The 20,887-nt window shown below is 42.7% G+C and overlaps 1 protein-coding gene across 2 annotated transcripts in view; it reads left to right on the forward strand.

Moving 5' to 3' along the window:
• The first annotated feature begins 3,186 nt into the window (after positions 1 to 3,186).
• The window catches only part of LOC142760295 (nuclear RNA export factor 1-like), a 49,263-nt gene continuing 31,562 nt past the window's right edge, over positions 3,187 to 20,887 (forward strand). For both annotated transcript variants that reach the window (XM_075863414.1, XM_075863415.1), the window contains exons 1-7: positions 3,187 to 3,242; positions 4,810 to 4,869; positions 4,961 to 5,060; positions 10,191 to 10,274; positions 11,403 to 11,507; positions 11,835 to 11,945; positions 15,980 to 16,049. In XM_075863414.1, the coding sequence (XP_075719529.1) occupies positions 3,217 to 3,242; positions 4,810 to 4,869; positions 4,961 to 5,060; positions 10,191 to 10,274; positions 11,403 to 11,507; positions 11,835 to 11,945; positions 15,980 to 16,049 (556 nt within the window). In that variant the 5' untranslated portion in view covers positions 3,187 to 3,216. The remainder of the gene's footprint in view (positions 3,243 to 4,809; positions 4,870 to 4,960; positions 5,061 to 10,190; positions 10,275 to 11,402; positions 11,508 to 11,834; positions 11,946 to 15,979; positions 16,050 to 20,887) is intronic.

Genomic DNA, 20,887 nt, shown 5'->3' on the forward strand with positions numbered 1-20,887 from the left:
TGAAATCTGGTTGGTTGCTTGCTATGGACTACTGCACCAATTTTCCTTTGCACTATTGATAAATCTCTCCCTTTTTGTTTTTTAATTCTGCACCATTTTTAAGATCTCTGCTTGCTGTATGGAAACCTATAAAAGACTGATTTCCGGAGGAGCACGCAGCACTATCAGACTGGGTTCACACGTAGCGTAAATACTGTGGGTTTTCCCACAATGGATTTCATTGTGGAAAATCTGCAGCGTATTAATCCGCAACATGTCAATTTATGCTGTGAAATCGCTGATTTTGTGTTGCAGGTTTTCTCCATTGCATTTAATGGGGAGGTAAAATCTGCAACAATTTTGCTGCGGAATAGCTGCGATTCAGCCGTAAAAATCGCAACTCAGAAAAAAAAATCTATACCTACCCAGCATTCTCTGCTCTTGTGTCCAGCCCGGCCTCCAAGGGTGACGTTTCATCCCATGTGACTGCTGCAGCCAATCAGAGGCTGCAGCGATCACATGGGATGAAACGTCATCCCGGGAGGCCGGGCTGCAGTACGTCAGAGGGATATGTTACCATAGCTACGGGTAAGTATTGACTTTTTTTACTTGCCGTTTTCCGCAGTGGACATTTCGGTGCAGTGACAGAATTCCCTGCGGCGTCCAGGGCGGATATGCTGTGCGCTTTTACGCAGCGTACCCGCCCTGTGTGAACATACCCTCATTGTATGAAGCTCGATCCTGTCAGTGATCGCCGAAAGTATATAGACCTGGGAGCAAAACCGGGACGACTATATAGCCGCACTGGCAACTGGGATGTGTCCGGCCCGGTTTTAGTTGTGTACCCGCCGCAGGTTTACATGATGCCCTGGATTTATCAACCTCCATGACTGAGGCGCGGTGCTGATATTGACAGTGAAGCTCTTATATTGGGGAATAACATTCTTATTAACCCCTTGGTGACATGAAGCGTATATAAGTGACACTGCCACCACCGGGCAGGCGCAATCTGCCATATATTTACTGCCCAGTAATTGCACGGGCTCAGGAGCTGAGTCCGCGCCATCAGCAGCAGGTGTCGGCTGTAATATCCCGCTGACACCCAGCGGCAACCGTTATGTAACCCCGTATATATTGCTGTAAATAGTGACTGCTGCGGCATCTAAGCTGTCAGACAAAGGGTGATGGTTGCTGCCTCTGTCACCCTACACGTGCATGGTGATCACGAGGTGCTTATGGGTTGCTATGGCAGCCAGGAGGCCTAACAATGGCCGTCAGGTCTGCCGTTTTACTACACCTATTAAGCCCTGATAGACTGTGTGTCGGTTTCACACTCACAGGCCAATAATACATTGCACTATAGAAGAGGATCGTACGGTTTACGTTAAAAAAAAAAAAAGTGAATAAAAAAAGTCAAAGTATTGTGAAAAGAATCTCCAAAATCGCCTTTTTTTTTCTCTTACAAGTCCCTTATGTTTTGATTTTATTCCAAATAAACGACATAATTGTTATCCACCCCCGCACTACAGAACTAACGCATTATTTATCCCTTGCGGTGAATGCCGTAAAAAAAAAAAAAAACTAGAAAATTGCAGAATTGCTGTTTTTTTTTCAACCCCCCCCCCCCTCAAAAAAGTCTAAAAACAATGGAAAAAAATCGCTGTCGCCTCAAGGCCCAAATAAGCTGCGTCCTCTAAAGGGGTTTTTGCCACAAACAAGACTTATTACCTATCCACAGTATCGGTGATATGTATCTAATCGCTGGGACCCCCACCAATCACGAGGGTTCCATGTCCCTTGTTTGAGTGGAGCGGCGGTTGGGCATGTGTGCTGCCGCTCTGTTCAACTCGATGGGACTGACGGAGATATCCGAGTACAATCGGTGGCGTACAGAGGTACAGTAGGGCCTTGTACGGAGCCCCTTTTAGGTTTCGGCATATATATTGCACCTGTTGGATAGGTATGATTGTAACAGAAATGGGAGCGGACGGAGCGGCTGTGATCTGTAGGAAACGTCAGTGAGAGCTCCCGCTAATGGACCCAGCAGCGTTGTCGTCTTGTCATTATTGATCTATATTGTCTGGAGTTTTCCTAAAATAGACGGACATGGCAATAAGGCAGCGTGCAGAAACGCGCAGTGCGGGGGCACTTTAGGTTTTAGCTCCATGGTAACATGAAGTCGTGCACGAATCGCAGTACAATCACGGTTGGGTTGTGTCGCAACTTCAATTATGGGGGGAGGGGAAAAACATTTGTGACTATTGCAAAAATTCCGACTGTGTTGATTGCTGCCAACCACTCTCTTTATAGGGAACAATTAAAGTCACAAGCGCCATTTTACCAGTGTTTGCTCACGACTTCATGTAGCTGTGGAGCCCCGGCCTCATCACGCTCTGAACGGGTCTCGCTGCCATCTCTCCGAGCAAACTGCTGATTTTGAAGGAAGCCTCATCCAGCCAGACATTTACCCTGCAGCGGAAACGGCAGCTGACCGGTATTACACGGCGGCCTTTCAGATTATTGCCCATCCACATGTAGACAGACCGAGTCCGCCAGAAGAAGACCTGCTCTTACCGAACAACTCTCCGTTCTGGCTCATAGTGGGGGACTGTGAGCAGGGGACCACCCTGTATGATGTACAAATAAAGCATATGGACAGGGGTTTTTTTATGAGACCCCCCCCCCCCTTTACTGAGAGTCTGTCCTCAGGATCGTGCAGGTTTGTGGGGTCGTTGCACTATTTATTATGGAATATTAGAGAATTCATAAATGTAAAGGGGCCCGTTCCGTTATATGGCCATGCTTCCAGCTCCCGATCCCCCCCCCAATGGCCCGTTCCTGCATTACAAGGTCCGCCATCCATAGAAACGGGCGGCACGTCATGTGGCAGCTTCCACGGGTGATAATCGCTGAGGGTTTCTGAGGCCGTGACCGTTTCAATTGTCAAAGTATTTCTTGAGATGAGAGAACCCCTTTAAAGAACTCTGCACTGGCATTTGGGTTTTGACGTTACATAAACAACATGGCCAAAAGAACGTGGACACCCGAACATCTGCTCCATATGCAAAGCTATGGATGTTAATATGGAGCTGGTCTCCTCCCGCTGCTGTAAGCCTCTGTTCACACACTGCCTCTGCGTGCAGCAGCCCAAAAAACAGACTTCACATCTTTAATGTTGTTTTTTTTTGTACTTTCAGCTGTGTCTCCTATTTTACTACAAAAGCCTAAACGCTGACCATGCAAGAAAGCTGCTACCAGTTGCGGTAAGGACGTGTAGTATAATCGGTGGCGTAAGAAAGAATCCCTGCAGGACCGAACACTCCACTCAATGGAGTCTTCCTCCCGCAAACATTTATCCCAGGTCTATAGGATGTGGGATAAATGTTTGATTGTGGGGGTCACACGTGAGTGATCTGGCAGGAGCGGGGGGTAGACGATTGGAGAGGTTTCCCCATTCACGCCCGGTCCCGGCCACTGCGTCTAACATTTCACAGGATGTAAAACGTTTGATTTACTTATTTTGTACCATTTTGAGTGTTTTCTCCATCATTTATGTCTAAGGGTATGTTCACACGCAAAGTAAAAAACGGCAGCAAATGACGGAGCTGTTTTCAGGGAACGCAGCCTCTGACTTTCAGCCGTTTTTTAAGCTGAAACGTTTTTTTGAGGCGGTTTTTCTAGACGTTTTTGGAGCTGTTTTTCTATTGACACTATGAAAACCAGCTCCAAAAACGGCTCAAGAAGTGACTGACACGCTTCTTGTTTTTACGGGGCGTTTTTTTTACGCGCCGTTTTCAAAACGGCGGTGTCAAAAAAAGCCCCGTTAGAACGAAACGCTGTTTTTCCCATTAAATTCAATGGGCAGATGTTTGTAGGCGTTCAGCTACTGGTTTTTTTTCCGGCGTATTTTGAGGCGTTTACTCCCCGAAATAGGCCTGAAAACACAGCGTGTGAACATACCCTCAAACTACATCTAGAGTTCTACTGGTTTCCTGTTACCAGGGAGCAATGCATTGTGGGAGTTGGTAGTTGGTTGACAGGCCATTATCAGACAACCGAAATATGGCTGCAAGGTCCCATAATTCTTATGAACCGAATTTAGATGGTGATCTATATTCAGTTCAGTAGCACCCATATTACGGCCATAAAAAAAAACATCCAAAGCGAAATATCTGCCGTGTTACTTAAAGGGGGTGTCCACTTTAAACAATCCCTAATAATAAGCTGATCACAGGGTGTCCCGATACTGCGAGCCAGAGAGATCAGCGGTAATCTGCGAGGGAACCTGGCAGCAAGTGTTCCATTCCACTGCAGCACCACCACAGGGGAAATTTAAGTATTACACAGGTCCCATTTAAATCTATGTGCTGTCCATGTAATGCATGGACGTGTCGGGTCCTCCAGAGTGAGATGCTGGTTGTAGTTGTTCTTCACTAGCTGATTGATGAGGATCCTGGTTTGGGGGGACTCTCCTCTATTGATGGGGTATTTTTAAATGACTTTTGTTAACCAGACCCTGTTATTGATATACCCAGTTATTTATTTAAAGGGATTTTTCACCAAAGTGCTGTACGAGATGTTAATAGAAAACACTGATCTTTGAAGGTCTGGTCACTGGTTAACCCCATAAATCCCAAGACTGGCTGCTTCCAGTCCTGGGCGGTCAATGTTATTGGGCTCTCCATGTTTCCCATTTAGGACTAGGACTGAAACCAGCACCTTCTCGGGACTGCTGGGGGTCCATATCGACATGTCATAAAGCACTTTAGTGGGAGTTCCCCTTTAAGATGAAGCTTTCCTTTAACTTGTTGTCCCTTTTCCTCCTAACAGAGTGCAACTATCAGCCAAGGGGAAGCGCGTGGTGAGGGGGCATTATTCTGATCCCGTCCGGTATGTCCTTCCCGTATTGGCTCCTCCAGGGGCATGAGATGATATTGGACGTCTGTCGTGTCTTTAACATTTGCTTTTTCTTCTCTTGTAGGAATCCTTATGGATCCAGGGCTCATAAATATGCTGAAAAGATGGAGAATTGCAGCAACCAGAAGTATCAGAAATTGAAAAACTTGTGGTTTAAGATAACGGTGTGTTTTAGCCCACACAATCTGTAAAACGTTCATCCACCACGCGTTTCGCTGTATATTTGCTGTGCCGCTGCCCCATCGTTGACCCAACACATTCCATCAGGACACAGCCAATCTATAGGAAGATCCTGGCTGCTGTCTCCTGACCTATCAGAGGAAATCGGGGATCGGGCAGTTTGAATTTTAACCAGTCTGATCCTTTTTTTCCGTGGAGATAAGCGGCGGCATGTTTCGGGCCGTTGCTTATCTCCCTCCACCTATTGTGCGATCTCGACTGAGAGTTGTGTATGATCTTACACAAGTTCGCTCTTCTTCAGATCTATTCAATGGCTGCGATCAAATTGGGGTTTATTGCCTGCGATTACAGCAATATTGGTACAAAATGGCGCGATCATCACAGCCATAAATCTCCCCGCACTGTGTGAGTAGACGCGAAGTATTCCTAATGAGCAATGATACCTGACAAAACGGTTCCCATTGCTGCAGATGAGGACCATTTGGGAGAAATGGCCCCCTCTAATTGCAGCTGCTGGCAAAGTGATCTGAAGTAAGGCCTTGTTCACACAGTGCAGATTCCATGCAGGTTTTGTTTACATTTTTGAAGCCAAAATCAGAATTTTATTTAGGAGAGGAGAACGATGAGGCCTTTCTTTATATATTTTAGATTCCGTTCCGGGTTTTGGTTAAAAAAAAAATAAAAATACATGCAAAATCTGCTTCAAATCTGCACTGTGTGAACACGGCCTTGGGCAGCTTTGGGAGAATCTTCTTTCCACAGTTGCAGTTGGAAAGGGTTAATCATCTACAGACTGTTTTGTGCAGGCTACGTCCTGTAATAAAGCTGTGTGTAGCCTGTTATTGGGCTGGAGGGGGGCTGCCTGGAATTTGATTTCTGTGCCCCTTCCCTACTCGGTGCTTATCGCCGTAATAGGGCAGCCATAGACTTCCATGGAGCCCTACTTTATGCCTCTAATTGCATACAAAGCCATATATAGTGTTTTTTTTGGGGGTTCTGAGCCGTGTTCCATTAGACGCTGTATCACAGAGGTATTCTCCCGTAGACGCACTGCTACGCCATATGAAAGCACCTGGAGTTCCTTTGGCGCTGTAGAATGGCGCTGCAGGGGACTTATTGTAGTTCTTCATCACTGATCTACTGAGGCATTAAAAGGGTTGTCCATAATTAAAAAAACATGTCTACTTTTTTACAAAAACAGCGCCGCACCCATCCACAGGTTGTGTGTGGTATTGCAGGTCAGACCCATTGTCTTTGATAGAGCTAAGCTACAATTCCAGGCACAAGTGTGGCACTGTGTTTGGTACAAAATAGCCATGTTTTTTTTAAAAAGAATTGATATTTTTTTGGCAGATCCCACTCCAGTTTGTGGTAACCAGGGAACCATCCCCCAACATCTAGTAGTTTGGGAGGCGGCGGTGGCGGGGATCTGACTGGTAGATATTTAGGAGAGAAAGAAATGCTCACAATTAAAATGTTTTATTAGGAATTATAAGTCCTTGGAGGCCCAAATCCGCCGTCAGTCTCACTTGGTTCTTACTCCGTTGCTGGCCGTCCACCTGACAGCCCCCATCATTGTCACCATGATGAGGATTATTCCCACTGTCCCTAATTACCATTATTGCGGGGCTACTATGGGCAGCATAAGATCGGGATCATGCCAGATAATAAAAGTTTACAGTCTTCCACCTATTCAACCAATAAAAAAACTATTTTAATGATGAAGTTTCGGTTTTCATTAATACGATGTTCTGCTACGACTGTAAACCGCAGGACGGGACTGAACCCAGATGTACAACGCACCTAGAAACCTGTCTGCTGCCCATCTGGACTGTTTTATATCCACGTCTATGGAAATAATTGCTGCTGGGCCACTGAAAATGTCACATTGGCGCATTTTCATATTCTCAGCATTTTCAAGATCTCTGCTTGCTGTATCCAGAGGCTGGAAACCTCGTACAGACCTTTTAATTTCTCACAGCTGAGAGTTTTGCAACAATTGTATCAAGTTTAAATAATCCCCTGAGAGCTAAACAGCCTTGACTCCAGCCTCTGGATGTAAGGAGGACGGGAGAGACGCCTCAGGAATATGGCGGACATAACCGTGTGTGGTGTATTCTTAATGAATGGTTATTAGACAAATGGCACAATATTTTTTTTTTCATGTCATGTATTTACATTTGAGACTAAATACTAATACTGAGTTACAGCCTGTATTATCCTCCAGAGCTGCAGTCACTATTTTGCAGGCTTCAGTGCTGAAATCTCCCAGCATTCCCTGCTTGTTCAGTGTCTGCTTTGAACCTTCACTGGTCATTTTCATTCTATGAAGTGTGATCTTTATACCAGGCGCTGCACAGAAGTCTGAATTAATAGCTGTCCCATTGTATTATGGGGTTAAAGCGTTTGGCTTCTGAAGACGTCACATTTTTAAAAAAAAGGTCAGTGTGGCGATCAGCTGTGATCATCGAGGACTCTAGGTACACTATACATGTAGTCAAATGAATGGCAGTGTATCTAATGTATGGACGCTCTAATCCATCAGAGCAGCACATAGAGCAGGGTCCTGAGTAGGGAACCCGAGGTCCATCTGCCCTAATAAAGCATATGGTGGGCCTCTAAGCTGTTTACCACTAACAAGTTTGTCAACTGTTTCCAGTGACAACCAACAGAATTGTGAATACAGCTCTGGAGTATATATAATACAGGATGTAACTCCGGATCAGTACAGGATAAGTAATGTTTCAACACAGTAACTCCACCAGCAGAATAGTGAGTGCAGCTCTGGAGTATAATACAGGATGTAACTAGGGATCAGTACAGGATAAGTAATGTAATATATGTACACAGTGACTCCACCAGCAGAATAGTGAGTGCAGCTCTGGTGTATAATACAGGATGTAACTCAGGATCAGTACAGGATAAGTAATGTAATGTATGTACACAGTGACCCCACCAGCAGAATAGTGAGTGCAGCTCTGGAGTATAATACAGGATGTAACTCAGGATCAGTACAGGATAAGTAATGTAATGTATGTACACAGTGACTCCACCAGCAGAATAGTGAGTGCAGCTCTGGAGTATAATACAGGATGTAACTCAGGATCAGTACAGGATAAGTAATGTAATGTATGTACACAGTGACTCCACCAGCAGAATAGTGAGTGCAGCTCTGGAGTATAATACAGGATGTAACTCCGGATCAGTACAGGATAAGTAATGTAATGTATGTACACAGTGACTCCACCAGCAGAATAGTGAGTGCAGCTCTGGAGTATAATACAGGATGTAACTCCGGATCAGTACAGGATAAGTAATGTAATGTATGTACACAGTGACTCCACCAGCAGAATAGTGAGTGCAGCTCTGGAGTATAATACAGGATGTAACTCCGGATCAGTACAGGATAAGTAATGTAATGTATGTACACAGTGACTCCACCAGCAGAATAGTGAGTGCAGCTCTGGAGTATAATACAGGATGTAACTCAGGATCAGTACAGGATAAGTAATATAATGTATGTACACAGTTTTATATATATTATAGGAACCCATTGTGCTTCCACCATTTTTTGTTTATATCTGGTATATTATTAGATGGTTATGCAGCTTGGTATTATTCCTTTTGTCATTTTCTGTGTGTTCTGTTTTTATTTGTTTTGTTTTTTTATCTTTTACATTAACCCCTTAGTGACCAGCCCATTTTAGGCCTTAATGACCAAGCTATTTTATTCGTTTTTCTATAGTCGCATTCAAAGAGCTATAACGTTTTTATTTTTTCGTCTACATAGCTGTATGAGGACTTGTTTTTTGCGGGATTAGTTGTGCTTTTTAATAGCACCATTTTTGGGTACATATAATTTTTATATTAACTTTTATTAACCTTTTTGGGGGGGATTATAAAAAAAACCTGAAATTCCGCCATTGTTCTATGCGTTTTTAAATTGACGCCGTTCACTGTGCGGCATAAATAACATGTTACCTTTATTCTATGGGTCGGTACGATTACGGCGATACCACATATGTAGAGGTTTTTTTATGTTTTACGACTTTTGCACAATAAAAACACTTTTGAACTAAAATTATTTGCTTTTGCATCGTCGCTTTCCAAGAGCCGTAATTTTTTTATTTTTCCATCAATGTAGTGATTTTTTGGGCTTGTTTTCTGCGGGACGAGACATACTTTTGATTAGTACTATTTTGGGGTGCATGGGACTTATTGATTCATTTTTATTATGACTTTTTTGGGGGGCAATGGAAAAAAATTGCAATTTCGCCATAGTTTTTTGCGTTTTTTTTTACGGTGTTCACTTTGCGGTTTAAATTACATATTAACTTTATTAATGGAGTCATTACGGTCGCGGCGATACCACATATGTGTACTTTTTTTTTTTTTTTTTTACACTTTTACTAAATAAAACCACTTTTTACGGAAAAAAATGGTTTTATTTATTTTTTTACTGTACTTTTTATTAATAATCTTTATTTCACTTTGATGACTGATTTTATTAGTCCCACTAGGGGACTTTACTGTGCGATATTCCGATCGCTGCTATAATGCTCTGGTATACTTCGTATACCAGAGCATTATTGCCTGTCAGTGTAAATCTGACAGGCAATCTGTTAGGACGTGCCTCCGGCGCGTCCTAACAGGCATATGTCCAGGGCAGACCTGGGGGCTTTTATCAGTCCCCCGGCTGCCATGACACCCCATCGGAGACCCGCGATTGCATTCGCGGGCCGCCGATGGGTGACAGAGGGAGCGCACTCCCTCTGTAAACAAAGTTAAATGCCGCGGTCGCTATTGACTGCGGCATTTAACGGGTTAAACGGCCACGATCGAAGTAAACTTCGATCGCGGGCGTTGGAGCAGGAGCTCAGCTGTCATCAGACAGCAGAGCCCCGGCTCCTGCCTGCACGGGAGACCCGTGCAGGACTTAGACTAGGCTGACGTGAAAAGGCGTCAGCCTAGCCTAAAGCCCATTAGTGAATCACGTAAAAAGGCGTATTAGTGGTCACTAAGGGGTTAAATCTCAAACCTGTTATTTTCCGTCCCGTCAGTTGATGAATATTGGACCTTCTGCTGTAACAGAACTCTTGTCTCCCTGTCGGTAGATTCCTTATGGACGGCACTATGATAAGATGTGGTTATTGAATTCCATTGAAAATGAATGCGGCTTTCACTTCCGAGCTATTCAGGTGTGTCTGTCCCATATTCCTGCTGTTCTATTAGTGCAAAAATCTTTCCACAGAAATATCTTTAGTAAAGAACCCGTCACATTCACCTGATCTAGTTCCACAAGGGTTTAAAGGGGTTGTCTCATCCAGACTTCCCCTGTCCATGTGCTCCGGAAGGACATATGGACGTCATTGAGGGGGTTCACTCTCACCCTAGCGGACTCCAGTGGTCCATGTATTACATGGACGGCCATTATTCACTATTTCTCTATCACGTATAAAATATATATTTGACAAAGATCTGTGTCTAGGAAAGCAGGATGACAAGCAATATGGCTGCCATTATGTCACACCGCTTTCCTAGTTTCTTAAATAATACCCTCTCCCTCCCCCTCCGTATGATCTCCGATGTATGGCCACAGTCTTTCTTATGAGCCCATACGCTATTCTACTTGTCTCTGCTTCATTTCAGCAATATTTTTGAATAAATAAGTTATTCAATTTACCAATTCGCTTTCTGTATTCATTTGTTTTGGTTTTCAAGATCTCTGCTTGCTGTATTTCAGTAGGATCATTCATTGTTTACTTCCTGTGGATAAAATTCTGTCCATGGTCATGCGATCCACACACAGGTGCCCGGCTCATTGCTATGGACAGAATTGTATCCGCTGGAAGTAAACTATGAATGATCCTACTGGATGCCAGCAAGCAGAGATATTGAAACCAGTGGGAAATTAATACAGTATATTAGAAAATTGTATAACTTTTAATTTATATAAAAAATAACATACATTTTCTGAAGCCGGACAACCCTTTTAACAGCAGAGGGTGTAATATCTACTGATGATTTATCTATTTTATTTATGGTTAAATGCTTTTTCAAGATTGTATGAGATTAAAAAAAAATTTCTTAAACAGCGCCACTCCTGTCCATGGGTTATGTCTGGTATTGCAGTTCTGCCCCATATACTTGATTACCAGACGCAGTCCGTGGACAAGAGCTGCGCTGTTTTTGGGCAGGCAGACCTTCCCTTCTAATCTCATACAACCCCTTTCTTTCGAATTTCGTCTTGTACGTTAAGGTGAACGCAGATGGAAAATATCAAAGAATAACGTCTTCTATTTAATACAATAATTATATTTCCCCAGTACCACTATGTAAACCACGTGGCTGCTTTCTTCGTGGACAATTTCTCCACTGCCAGGTCTCTCGTTCAAGTGTCAAAGAAGATACAAGGTGAACACTACCACAAGGTATCTGCTGCTTTTATGCTCTATCTTATAGCTTTTTCTACTTTGTTCTCTTTGTTGCAATTTTAAGAGGCCCCTATAGAAACCCAAAAGTTGCCCACTCTACATATATATATTTATTACATGTGTAATCTTATTACTATTTCATATATATATATAATATTTTTTTTTAATTTTTTTTATTTTTTATTTTTTTTGACATCGTGCTTCTTTTTTGGCTCTGCACCATCTGAGATTGTTCACGGGGCCCTCCTGATGTGGTTACCATGGGCCCTATAGATGATATGTCTGTATATTGACAAGACCAATAGTATGATTTTTATTTTGCAGATCATTATTAAAGCAGCGCCATTCTACACGCCGTATGAGCAGATAGATATGAGTGTTATTAGCCCTTTGGATACAGTAAATTACCTGGACCACAGGGCTGAACACATCCAGGTAACATCAAGCATTTCAATGCTGCAGGGACAAAATTATTCTAATTTACATATCTTTGTCCTTAGATGCGGCTAATATGGCACTCCGATACACTGTTATTCCTGGTGCAGGCCCTGAGTGGGCGGAGCATGACACAGGGATTCTCTCTTGAATGTTCTTTTGGATCCCGGTGTCATTTCCTCAGCCCCAACATTTCCCCGGAGTCTTCCTTTAATAAGCAAGTGACTCCATCCTTATCGCCAGGTGCATTCTCGACTGCCGCTTGTTACAAACTCCTCATCGCCGACTGCTGTTCTAGTAGTTGGACCCTCATCATTCTAACATTAAGGCCCGGGCTACACAGAGAATTTTTCTAGCGCTAATGGTTGATTTTAAAGAGATTCTCCACTTTGGACAATTCTCACTTGATTATAAGCTGATCACATTGTGTGCCCTTGCTGTGACCTCCAGCGATCAGCTGTGATCTGTGGGGAAAACTGGCAGTAAGTGTTCAGTTTCTCTGCAGCGCCACCACAGGAGAAATTAAGCATTACACAGTGTCCATTCATATAAATTTGTTGTCTGCGCAATACAGGACAAATCCTCCAGAAAGGAGAAATACTTTTTATTAAAAATAATTTTTACTTTTTGAGATACAGCTGCTTTGTATCCTGTATACGGAGCAGCTGTACTTAGCGCTAAGACCTCTATCAGTCAGGTCAACGGGACTGATGGGTTCAGTGTCAGCGGGTCCTGCGTGATCCACCTGTTATCGATCACATCGAAATTATGAACTGTCAGACATGCAGGACCCGCTGTCACTGAACCCGTCAGTCCCGCTGACCTGACGGATTCAGGTCTCGGCACAAGATACAGCTGCTCTATATACAGGATACAAAGCAGCTGTATCTCAAAAAGTTAAATTTTTTAATAAAAAGTATTTAGAAAGTTTCACAAAACACTGATAGACATTTTTATTTTAAAAAATAAAAATAAAGATTTTAAAGCTGTACATTGCCTTTCACTATTGAGTGACCGCTGCAGTCCACAAGATCGCATACAACTCCGTGTAGTCCGCTAGTTGAAATCCATAACCTGCGCTGCAGTTCAGCCCAGGACTTATGACCCATCCAGATGATAATGTTCTAGCTGGAGACCCCTTTTAAGTTTCACATTATATTTTGGCCTTGTATACCGCCATGTGACAGCGCACAGTAGATGTGTAAACCCTTCAGTGTGTATTACCGGGAACATGCAGGAAGCCGAGATTATCTTTTTCTGGTAATATAGACCAGGTCCGCCTGCACGCTGTGATACCATCTCTATCCCAGGAAAACGGATCAGCAGGTGGCAGTGACCACGGTGCCAGCTGATATATTGTTTACATCAGCTGAGTACCCACCATCTGCCGTGTGTGTGTGTGTGTGTATATATACTGTGTGTGTGTGTGTGTATATATACTGTGTGTGTGTGTGTGTGTGTGTGTGTGTGTGTATATATACTGTGTGTGTGTGTGTATATATACTGTGTGTGTGTGTGTATATATACTGTGTGTGTGTGTGTGTGTGTGTGTGTGTGTATATATACTGTGTGTGTGTATGTATATACTGTGTGTGTGTGTGTGTATGTATATATACTGTGTGTGTGTGTGTGTGTGTGTGAGTGTGTGTGTATGTATATATACAGTGTGTGTGTGTGTATGTATATATACAGTGTGTGTGTGTATGTATATATACAGTGTGTGTGTGTATGTATATATACAGTGTGTGTGTGTGTATGTATATATACAGTGTGTGTGTGTGTGTATGTATATATACAGTGTGTGTGTATGTATATATACAGTGTGTGTGTGTGTATGTATATATACAGTGTGTGTGTGTGTATGTATATATACAGTGTGTGTGTGTGTATGTATATATACAGTGTGTGTGTGTGTGTATGTATATATACAGTGTGTGTGTGTGTATGTATATATACAGTGTGTGTGTGTATGTATATATACAGTGTGTGTGTGTGTATGTATATATACAGTGTGTGTATGTATATATACAGTGTGTGTATGTATATATACAGTGTGTGTGTGTATGTATATATACAGTGTGTGTGTGTATGTATATATACAGTGTGTGTGTGTGTATGTATATATACAGTGTGTGTGTGTGTGTGTGTGTGTGTGTATGTATATATACAGTGTGTGTATGTATATATACAGTGTGTGTGTGTGTATGTATATATACAGTGTGTGTGTGTGTGTGTATGTATATATACAGTGTGTGTGTTTGTGTGTATGTATATATACGGTGTGTGTGTGTATATATACGGTGTGTGTGTATATATACGGTGTGTGTGTGTGTATGTATATATACAGTGGTTGCGTGTGTGTGTGTGTGTGTGTGTGTGTGTATATATATATATACAGTGTGTGTATGTATATATACAGTGTGTGTGTGTGTATATACAGTGTGTGTGTGTATATACAGTGTGTGTGTATATATGTATATATACAGTGTGTGTATGTATATATACAGTGGTTGCGTGTGTGTGTGTGTGTATATATATATATACAGTGTGTGTGTGTGTGTGTGTGTGTATATACAGTGTGTGTGTGTGTATATATACAGTGTGTGTGTGTGTATATATACAGTGTGTGTGTGTGTGTGTGTGTGTGTGTGTGTATATACAGTGTGTGTGTGTGTATATATACAGTGTGTGTGTGTGTGTGTGTGTATATATACAGTGTGTGTGTGTGTGTGTATATATACAGTGTGTTGCATGTTGCATATTATGGCTCACCGCTTCTGTTTTTTTTTTTTTTATCTTTTCTAGATTTCCTTGCACTTTTTTCAGCTTTACATATGTTATTACATGATACACCTGTTGGAGACGCAATAATTTCTGTGGCGTGAGACCTGCTGCACGTCGCACATTTCCTGAGTTTTCGAGTCCCGTTGCTTTTCCTCTTTTGTCTGTCAATCTGAAGTTTTACCACTAACCTCCAACGGATATAATATTAATTACGCCTACTGATACTACAAATCATGCAGCCGTTACATCGCCGTCACCTCTACCTGCGTTCCTATATACACCACTGTCCGCTAACTAGGGATACCCGCTGTCATAGACGTCTGACGTTACCCTTTCTGTCCATAGGGGTTACACTGCCCACCCGGCACAACTGGGACAACACTACGGCTTATGGATATTGTAGAGAATCCCCGTCTATAAGCCAGGGTATCGATCTGATGCAAATCTCACTCTGGAGAACTTGGCAGGACCATGTATTTCATATATGAATGGGCACCATGTAATACACTTGTTTGGTTAGTTCCCTTGGTGATATCCAACGGTGGATAGGTCATCAGAACATGATCTGTGGGGGTCCGACACCCGGACCGCGCAACGTTAAGCCGCTACGGCTGCCTGCGAGCATCGGACGTACATGCCGGTAGTAGTTGGCTCCGGCCTCTGAATAGCGGCCGAGCTGCAGTGCTGTCCAAGTGAATAGAAGCGGAGCTGCAGTTCGGCACCACGGCTGTTATGCTACGTACGGAGCCAACTGCTTCCTGCTCCGTACATCGCATAATGGGCCATAACATCCCTGCCAGGAGGCGGCCGGAGCGGCTTAAAGGTCCGGGTGTCCCCGCACCTATGATATACTGATGACCTATCCGGTGGACAGGTCATCAGTTGTTCAGTAATGTAAGGAGATGTGACCTTCACTAGAGTGCCGCAGCCCCTTTAGTCAGCTGATCGGGAGTGGGGGGTGTTGGGAGTCGGACCCCCCACCAATTTGATATTGATGACCAATCTAAGGAACTAGTGAGACCAACATTCACAGGAATTAACTGGGGAATCTTAGGGACACACACATGCGATTAAACATAACCAACGTCACCCTGCTGCCTTCTTGAGTCACCAGGGTGACGCCGGTTATATTTAATCACATGATTAAACGCATTGACTGATGTGTCTTGATGTAGCATTTTTCAGGGTTAGATTTGTCGTCTTATGTAAATATCGTGTTTTATTACATTTTTTCTGTTCCATTCTTGTAGACGTGTCTGTGGAAAAGATACGACCAGTCACATGAAAGCCTTGACCTGAGCGATCTCGCGAATGATCCAGGTAAGAAAAGTCTCATTGTGAAGTATGTGTGAATGTAGTCGCATTACTACATGCCACATGATGCAACACGACCGTTCCGAAAAATGTAATTCTGCGACTCATCTGTGACCGGTCAGCAGCAATTATTTTGGGGTGCGATTTGGTTGCTATTTAGGCTGTGCGACATCCAAAAATGGCTAACCTCTCAAAAATGAGTCGGTCTCACGCGACGTACGTTAAAGTCTATGCAGGGAAAGACGCGTGCGACCAAAAATCCAGTAAGATGGGATTTTTTACAACATTCGTGTCGCAGTCCCGTTTAGTCTCGCGTCATAATGCGACCGCATTCACCATCGTTACTTGCGAGGTGGCGTTGTGATCTTCATGTTGCGTAACCCGTCTAAATCTCAATCCTAATTCTGTGTAAGAACATGATTGGGTGACGGACGCCGCCATTGCTGCTTGTCCGGACGAGGGAACAAAATAGAACAGGATAGGAAAGATCCAACCTATTAATGGAGTTTTCCAATTGGATGTTAGAAAAGCTAAATCAATGCTTAATAAAAAAATGTGGCGACTTTCTAATATACTTTGCTTTTTCTTGTCATTTTCAAGATCTCTGCTTTTTGTCAGTGAATAGTAACAATCTTGTCTGTATGGCTGATAGTTTACCACAATCGTATCCAGAATAGACAATCCTCTGTGAGCTTGAAACATCAGCAGTACAGATCTCTCTCTGTCTCCTTTTAGTTTGCTGCAGTGTATCAGTCAAGGGAGAAAAAAAAAAAGAAGTCTATAGAGTCCAGGCTGTTTAGCTTACAGAGGATTGTCTAGACTGGACACAATTGTAACAAACCCTCAGCTGTAAATATTTGGTCTATACTGATTTTCAGTCTCTGGATTAAAAACGGGAATGTTTCTATTCACTGACGGTAAGCAGGGATCATGTTAATGGAAACATAGAGTACATTAGAATGTTGCAGAAGGATTTGACACTTTTCCTACATTTACACAGCGTCTCTGGAGGACCTGTCCTGTATTACATACACAACACATTGATATAAATGGATGCTGTGTAATGCTTCCTTTCTCCTGTGGCGGCGCTGCAGAGAAACTGAACACTTACTGTCAGGTTTCCCCACAGATTACCGCTGATCGCTGGAGGTCACAGCAGGGGGATTTATTGTGATCAAATTATTGTAAAGGGAACCGTCTAAAAAGTAGAGATTGTCCAAACCCCTTTAAATCCCCCTATACTCTCTGTGATCTCCTCTGCCTGTCACGTGTCCTACCTTCTCGCTGCCATTGCCCCGTATTGTCTCTACCTGTAACCCCCACCAGACTTCCTGGTGTCACCAGGCATGCGGCCAGCTCCAGTCATCACTATTTTGTTCTGTTTTTGAGGATTGTAAACCTTGTCTGAGCAGGAGGGGGTTAAAGGCAGAATTCTTGGTAATGAATGTCGGTGCAGTGAGGATAATACAATTAGCCCCCCCAGACCCTGCGGCAGCGGCGGCTCAATGTCAAGCACACCAAGATGCTCATTGTGACGTTCCGGTTTGTTCCATTGTTTCCTGGCAGCGCTCCCTGCGTGTAATTGCTTTTAGCACGCAGCAGTCTGTGTCGTGTGTTGCAGCCATTGGTTACATTTTATGTCTCGAGCGTATCCGTAAATAAATGCCGCGTGCGTCCAGGATTTGCTCCTTTTGCGTAAAAAAATTAAATGAACCCAAGACAATGCGGCTACCGTGCCACGATATCAGGTTATCTGTACAGAAAGGTGGATGCTGGCGCCCTCTTGTGGCCACACTGCCCGTACTACACCGGAGTCCTGTTTCTCGTCTGATTGCTAAAAAGTGAAATCATGACCTCGCACTCGTACAGAATAATCTAATAACCAATCTACAGAGAAAGTTCAGCAACTTTGCAAATACTTTGGGGGAGATTTACTCGGCAATATGCACAGAAAAAGTGTATTACATGTAATGTGTCAACCTTTATTATACGACGGGATTATGGGAGTATGTATAGTAATATTGTGTGGGCGCTATATGATGGGATTATGGGAGTATGTATAGTAATATTGTGTGGGCACTATATGATGGGATTATGGGAGTATGTATAGTAATATTGTGTGGGCGCTATATGACGGGATTATGGGAGTATGTATAGTAATATTGTGTGGGCACTAGATGACGGGATTATGGGAGTATGTATAGTAATATTGTGTGGGCGCTATATGATGGGATTATGGGAGTATGTATAGTAATATTGTGTGGGCACTATATGATGGGATTATGGGAGTATGTATAGTAATATTGTGTGGGCACTATATGATGGGATTATGGGAGTATGTATAGTAATATTGTGTGGGCGCTATATGACGGGATTATGGGAGTATGTATAGTAATATTGTGTGGGCACTAGATGACGGGATTATGGGAGTATGTATAGTAATATTGTGTGGGCGCTATATGATGGGATTATGGGAGTATGTATAGTAATATTGTGTGGGCGCTATATGATGGGATTATGGGAGTATGTATAGTAATATTGTGTGGGCGCTATATGACGGGATTATGGGAGTATGTATAGTAATATTGTGTGGGCGCTATATGACGGGATTATGGGAGTATGTATAGTAATATTGTGTGGGCGCTATATGATGGGATTATGGGAGTATGTATAGTAATATTGTGTGGGCGCTATATGACGGGATTATGGGAGTATGTATAGTAATATTGTGTGGGCGCTATATGACGGGATTATGGGAGTATGTATAGTAATATTGTGTGGGCGCTATATGACGGGATTATGGGAGTATGTATAGTAATATTGTGTGGGCGCTATATGACGGGATTATGGGAGTATGTATAGTATTATTGTGTGGGCGCTATACGATGGGATTATGGGAGTATGTATAGTAATATTGTGTGGGCACTATATGACGGGATTATGGGAGTATGTATAGTAATATTGTGTGGGCGCTATATGACGGGATTATGGGAGTATGTATAGTAATATTGTGTGGGCGCTATATGACGGGATTATGGGAGTATGTATAGTAATATTGTGTGGCCGCTATATGACGGGATTATGGGAGTATGTATAGTAATATTGTGTGGGCGCTATATGACGGGATTATGGGAGTATGTATAGTAATATTGTGTGGGCGCTATATGACGGGATTATGGGAGTATGTATAGTAATATTGTGTGGGCGCTATATGACGGGATTATGGGAGTATGTATAGTAATATTGTGTGGGCGCTATATGACGGGATTATGGGAGTATGTATAGTAATATTGTGTGGGCGCTATATGACGGGATTATGGGAGTATGTATAGTAATATTGTGTGGGCGCTATATGACGGGATTATGGGAGTATGTATAGTAATATTGTGTGGGCGCTATATGACGGGATTATGGGAGTATGTATAGTAATATTGTGTGGGCGCTATATGACGGGATTATGGGAGTATGTATAGTAATATTGTGTGGGCGCTATATGACGGGATTATGGGAGTATGTATAGTAATATTGTGTGGGCACTATATGACGGGATTATGGGAGTATGTATGGTAATATTGTGTGGGCACTATATGACGGGATTATGGGAGTATGTATAGTAATATTGTGTGGGCGCTATATGATGGGATTATGGGAGTATGTATAGTAATATTGTGTGGGCACTATATGATGGGATTATGGGAGTATGTATAGTAATATTGTGTGGGCACTATATGACGGGATTATGGGAATATGTATAGTAACATTGTGTGGGCACTATATGACGGGATTATGGGAGTATGTATAGTAATATTGTGTGGGCGCTATATGATGGGATTATGGGAGTATGTATAGTAATATTGTGTGGGCGCTATATGACGGGATTATGGGAGTATGTATAGTAACATTGTGTGGGCGCTATATGACGGGATTATGGGAGTATGTATAGTAACATTGTGTGGGCGCTATATGACGGGATTATGGGAGTATGTATAGTAACATTGTGTGGGCGCTATATGACGGGATTATGGGAGTATGTATAGTAATATTGTGTGGGCGCTATATGACGGGATTATGGGAGTATGTATAGTAATATTGTGTGGGCGCTATATGACGGGATTATGGGAGTATGTATAGTAATATTGTGTGGGCGCTATATGACGGGATTATGGGAGTATGTATAGTAATATTGTGTGGGCGCTATATGACGGGATTATGGGAGTATGTATAGTAATATTGTGTGGGCGCTATATGACGGGATTATGGGAGTATGTATAGTAACATTGTGTGGGCGCTATATGACGGGATTATGGGAGTATGTATAGTATTATTGTGTGGGCGCTATACGATGGGATTATGGGAGTATGTATAGTAATATTGTGTGGGCACTATATGACGGGATTATGGGAGTATGTATAGTAATATTGTGTGGGCACTATATGACGGGATTATGGGAGTATGTATAGTAATATTGTGTGGGCGCTATATGACGGGATTATGGGAGTATGTATAGTATTATTGTGTGGGCGCTATACGATGGGATTATGGGAGTATGTATAGTAATATTGTGTGGGCGCTATATGACGGGATTATGGGAGTATGTATAGTAATATTGTGTGGGCGCTATATGACGGGATTATGGGAGTATGTATAGTAATATTGTGTGGGCGCTATATGACGGGATTATGGGAGTATGTATAGTAATATTGTGTGGCCGCTATATGACGGGATTATGGGAGTATGTATAGTAATATTGTGTGGGCGCTATATGACGGGATTATGGGAGTATGTATAGTAATATTGTGTGGGCGCTATATGACGGGATTATGGGAGTATGTATAGTAATATTG

This window comes from Rhinoderma darwinii, chromosome 4 (genome assembly GCF_050947455.1).
Source record: "Rhinoderma darwinii isolate aRhiDar2 chromosome 4, aRhiDar2.hap1, whole genome shotgun sequence".
NCBI classification, from domain to species: Eukaryota; Metazoa; Chordata; class Amphibia; order Anura; family Rhinodermatidae; genus Rhinoderma; species Rhinoderma darwinii.